The 5,000-nt window shown below is 44.2% G+C and overlaps 2 protein-coding genes across 6 annotated transcripts in view; both read right to left on the reverse strand.

Moving 5' to 3' along the window:
- The window catches only part of LOC136177236 (trichohyalin), a 4,453-nt gene extending 1,284 nt beyond the window's left edge, over positions 1-3,169 (reverse strand). The window contains exons 1-2 of the mRNA XM_065949139.1: positions 3,160-3,169; positions 1-2,970 (exon numbers count right to left, since the gene is read on the reverse strand). The exon at positions 1-2,970 is cut by the window's left edge and continues 557 nt beyond it. Coding sequence (XP_065805211.1) covers positions 425-2,970; positions 3,160-3,169 — 2,556 coding nt within the window. The 3' untranslated portion in view covers positions 1-424. The remainder of the gene's footprint in view (positions 2,971-3,159) is intronic.
- The window catches only part of LOC110004054 (receptor-type tyrosine-protein phosphatase mu), a 106,065-nt gene that overhangs the window by 59,990 nt on the left and 41,075 nt on the right, over positions 1-5,000 (reverse strand). For 3 of the 5 annotated variants that reach the window (XM_065948666.1, XM_065948667.1, XM_065948668.1), the window contains exon 16: positions 3,684-3,758. The exons of the other annotated variants lie outside the window; for them this stretch is intronic. In XM_065948666.1, the coding sequence (XP_065804738.1) occupies positions 3,684-3,758 (75 nt within the window). The remainder of the gene's footprint in view (positions 1-3,683; positions 3,759-5,000) is intronic. 5 annotated transcript variants of the gene reach the window in all.

Consider the following 5,000-nt stretch of genomic DNA (forward strand, 5'->3'; position numbering starts at 1 on the left):
CCCATGTCTCTTTAGTCTCACCTGTGTCTGATTACCCCATGTCTCTTTAGTCTCACCTGTGTCTGATTACCCCATGTCTCTTTAGTCTCACCTGTGTCTGATTACCCCATGTCTCTTTAGTCTCACCTGTGTCTGATTACCCCATGTCTCTTTAGTCTCACCTGTGTCTGATTACCCCATGTCTCTTTAGTCTCACCTGTGTCTGATTACCCCATGTCTCTTTAGTCTCACCTGTGTCTGATTACCCCATGTCTCTTTAGTCTCTGTGTTTCTTGCCCTCTGTGTCAGATCATTGTCGTGTGTTTTTCCTCATGTTGCTCCCTGTTTTTGATCCCTGTGTTTTTTCATTTAACATTTGGAAAGTGAGCACGCTCCGAGCACGCTCCGAGCGCGAACACCTCCAGTCTTCTGTCGTCCCTGCAGGTTAACGTCCACATGTCTGTTCTGTACTGGTCTGTTCTGTTCTGTTCTGTTCTGTTCTGTACTGGTCTGTTCTGTTCTGGTCTGTAATGGTCTGTTCTGTTCTGTTCTGGTCTGTTCTGGTCTGTTCTGGTCTGGTCTGGTCTGGTCTGTTCTGTTCTGTACTGGTCTGTTCTGTTCTGTACTGGTCTGTTCTGGTCTGTTCTGGTCTGGTCTGTTCTGTTCTGTTCTGTTCTGTTCTGTTCTGTTCTGTTCTGTACTGTTCTGTACTGGTCTGTTCTGGTCTGTTCTGTTCTGTTCTGTTCTGTTCTGTTCTGTTCTGGTCTGTAATGGTCTGTTCTGTTCTGTTCTGGTCTGTTCTGTACTGGTCTGTTCTGTTCTGTTCTGTTCTGTTCTGGTCTGTTCTGTACTGGTCTGTTCTGTTCTGTTCTGTTCTGTTCTGGTCTGTTCTGTTCTGTTCTGTTCTGTTCTGGTCTGTAATGGTCTGTTCTGTTCTGTTCTGTTCTGGTCTGTTCTGGTCTGTTCTGTTCTGTACTGGTCTGTTCTGTTCTGGTCTGTAATGGTCTGTTCTGTTCTGTTCTGGTCTGTTCTGTACTGTTCTGTACTGGTCTGTACTGTTCTGTACTGGTCTGGTCTGTTCTGTTCTGGTCTGGTCTGGTCTGGTCTGGTCTGGTCTGTTCTGTTCTGTTCTGTTCTGTTCTGTTCTGTTCTGTACTGGTCTGTTCTGTTCTGTTCTGTTCTGTTCTGTTCTGTTCTGTTCTGGTCTGTTCTGTTCTGTTCTGTTCTGTTCTGGTCTGTTCTGGTCTGGTCTGGTCTGGTCTGTTCTGTTCTGTTCTGTTCTGTTCTGTTCTGTACTGGTCTGTTCTGTTCTGTTCTGTACTGTTCTGTTCTGTTCTGGTCTGGTCTGGTCTGGTCTGTTCTGGTCTGTTCTGTTCTGTTCTGTTCTGTACTGGTCTGTTCTGTTCTGGTCTGTAATGGTCTGTTCTGTTCTGTTCTGTTCTGTTCTGTTCTGTTCTGTTCTGTTCTGTTCTGTTCTGTTCTGTTCTGTACTGGTCTGGTCTGGTCTGTACTGGTCTGTTCTGGTCTGTTCTGTTCTGGTCTGTTCTGTACTGGTCTGTTCTGTTCTGGTCTGTAATGGTCTGTTCTGTTCTGTTCTGTTCTGTTCTGTTCTGGTCTGTACTGGTCTGTTCTGTTCTGGTCTGGTCTGTTCTGTACTGGTCTGTTCTGTACTGCTCTGTACTGGTCTGTTCTGTACTGGTCTGTTCTGGTCTGTTCTGTTGTGTTCTGTTCTGTACTGGTCTGTTCTGTTCTGTTCTGTTCTGTTCTGTTCTGTACTGGTCTGTTCTGTTCTGTTCTGTTCTGTTCTGTTCTGTACTGTTCTGTTCTGTACTGGTCTGTTCTGTTCTGTTCTGTTCTGTTCTGTTCTGGTCTGGTCTGTTCTGTTCTGTTCTGTACTGGTCTGTTCTGTTCTGTTCTGTTCTGTACTGGTCTGTTCTGTTCTGTTCTGTACTGGTCTGTTCTGGTCTGTTCTGTTGTGTACTGTTCTGTTCTGTTCTGTTCTGTACTGGTCTGTTCTGCTCTGTTCTGTACTGGTCTGTTCTGGTCTGTTCTGGTCTGTTCTGTTGTGTACTGTTCTGTTCTGTACTGGTCTGTTCTGTTCTGTTCTGTTCTGGTCTGTTCTGTTGTGTACTGTTCTGTACTGTTCTGTTCTGTTCTGTTCTGTTCTGTTCTGTTCTGTTCTGTACTGGTCTGTTCTGTTCTGTTCTGTACTGGTCTGTTCTGTTCTGTTCTGTTCTGTTCTGTTCTGGTCTGTTCTGTTCTGTTCTGTTCTGGTCTGTTCTGTTCTGTACTGTTCTGTTCTGTTCTGTTCTGTTCTGTACTGGTCTGTTCTGTTCTGTACTGGTCTGTTCTGTTCTGTACTGGTCTGTTCTGGTCTGTTCTGTTCTGTTCTGTTCTGTACTGGTCTGTTCTGTTCTGTTCTGTTCTGTACTGGTCTGTTCTGTTCTGTTCTGTACTGGTCTGTTCTGGTCTGTTCTGTTGTGTACTGTTCTGTTCTGTTCTGTTCTGTACTGGTCTGTTCTGCTCTGTTCTGTACTGGTCTGTTCTGGTCTGTTCTGGTCTGTTCTGTTGTGTACTGTTCTGTTCTGTACTGGTCTGTTCTGTTCTGTTCTGTTCTGGTCTGTTCTGTTGTGTACTGTTCTGTACTGTTCTGTTCTGTTCTGTTCTGTTCTGTTCTGTTCTGTACTGGTCTGTTCTGTTCTGTTCTGTACTGGTCTGTTCTGTTCTGTTCTGTTCTGTTCTGTTCTGTTCTGTTCTGGTCTGTTCTGTTCTGTACTGTTCTGTTCTGTTCTGTTCTGTTCTGTTCTGTACTGGTCTGTTCTGTTCTGTACTGGTCTGTTCTGTTCTGTACTGGTCTGTTCTGGTCTGTTCTGTACTGGTCTGTTCTGGTCTCCTGGTCTGTACCCAGTGAAGCTGAACCAGTTTCCACTTCAACAAAGAAAAGCTTTATTTCTGTTTTCTTCTCTTCAAGGTCAGACGTTGAGCAGATACCTCACTTTATCCTCACACACACACACACACACACACACACACACACACACACACCTCCGAGGCACACTGAGCTGTTGCTTTCAGTTTAAAGGCTATCAAAACACTTTGAAGACAGAATTTATCCAACTGTGTGTGTGTGTGTGTGTGTGTGTGTGTGTGTGTGTGTGTGAGAGAGAGAGAGAGTGTCACAGTAGGCCATAGAGAAGCTGTTTTATGTGAGAGTGAAGCTGTTTTCTTCTTCGGGGCCTCAGCCAGTCACGCTGAGTGGGAGGTGTATGTGTGTGTATTTATGTGTGTATACAAGTCGAACAGCTGTTAAGTGTGTTTGAGGCCTGCTGGTGACACACACACACACACACACACACATCTCATAGTATATGTGTCGGTATAAACAGTCTTTGGAAAGTTGCCACCTTCAGGCGGGTAAATATTTAAATGTAATTTTCTCTGAGCGCTGTGTGTGTGTGTGTGTGTGTGTGTGTGTGTGTGTGTGTGTGTGTGTGTGTGTGTGTGTGTGTGTGTGTGTGTGTGTGGCTCCCACCTATTCCATTGACTAGTGTAGATTAATAAAATCAGATGAATCTGAGACTGTCCACTCAAACATCTTCATATCAAAAGAGTTATGATGACAACGATTGTTCTTAATAGTGTGTGTGTGTGTGTGTGTGTGTGTGTGTGTGTGTGTGTGTGTGTGTGTGTGTGTGGGGTCTGACCTGTTAGCTGCTTGTCACCAGCTGCCGGTGCGATGCGAATGTACGGCGTGGTGAGCTGAGTGACGATTATAGCAGCTACTCATCCAGGAAGGCATGCAGAGAGAGAGAGACAGGAGGAGAGAGAGAGAGAGAGAGACAGGAGGAGAGAGAGAGAGACAGGAGGAGAGAGAGAGAGAGACAGGAGGAGAGAGAGAGACAGGAGGAGAGAGAGAGAGACAGGAGGAGAGAGAGAGACAGGAGGAGAGAGAGAGAGAGAGAGAGACAGGAGGAGAGAGAGAGAGACAGGAGGAGAGAGAGAGAGACAGGAGGAGAGAGAGAAAGGAGGAGAGAGGGAGAGAGACAGGAGGAGAGAGAGAGACAGGAAGAGAGAGAGAGAGAGACAGGAGGAGAGAGAGAGACAGGAGGAGAGAGAGAGAGAGAGAGACAGGAGGAGAGAGAGAGAGACAGGAGGAGAGAGAGAAAGGAGGAGAGAGGGAGAGAGACAGGAGGATAGAGAGAGAGAGACAGGAGGAGAGAGAGACAGGCTGTAGCAGTGTAGTTTACAGTATATTAGTAACATGCAGACAGTCTGTTCTCCTGTTGGTCATCAGTTTATATCACAGACAGTAGACTCCGCCCTGTGTCTGTTTATATATATAAGTATATACTTAGTATATAAGTATATATATAAGTATATAACGTGTCACAGGAGAGCAGAGCGTCGTTCATTTCAACAGAAAGCGTTTTAGTTCAGAAGAAGAAACCTGAAAGAGAAGATTGTTAATCAGCTGATCAATCAGTCAATCATCAGACATTAGTAATCGATGTGTGATGAGAGACGAGCAGCAGAAATCAAACCTGACAGGAGAAGCTGTGTTAAGCCATCAACAGCAGTTTAACAATATGGTTCTTGAGTTTAATACTCTCAATAACAAATCTGACTGATTCATGATGAACACATGTAGAACCTCACACATCACAAGTTATCATATAGAAACTTCTGTTTATTCTGTTTCTAGATTAAATGTTCTATAAATACATAAATCTTAATATTTATCGTAAACTATCAACATGTGTTTCCTGCTTACATGTTTATTACACACGTAATTAGTGTGTACTTCAGTGTCTACTTTAAGAGTGTACTTCAATGTGTACTTTAAGAGTGTAATTCAATGTGCACTCTAAGTGTGTACTTCAATGTGTACTCCAAGTGTGTACTTCAATGTGTACTCCAAGTGTGTACTTCAATATGTATTTTAGTGTGTATTTTAAGTGTAATTCAATGTGCACTCTAAGTGTGTACTTCAATGTGTACTCCAAGTGTGTACTTCAATGTGT

Source organism: Labrus bergylta, chromosome 20, assembly GCF_963930695.1.
Source record: "Labrus bergylta chromosome 20, fLabBer1.1, whole genome shotgun sequence".
In the NCBI taxonomy this organism is placed as follows: Eukaryota; Metazoa; Chordata; class Actinopteri; order Labriformes; family Labridae; genus Labrus; species Labrus bergylta.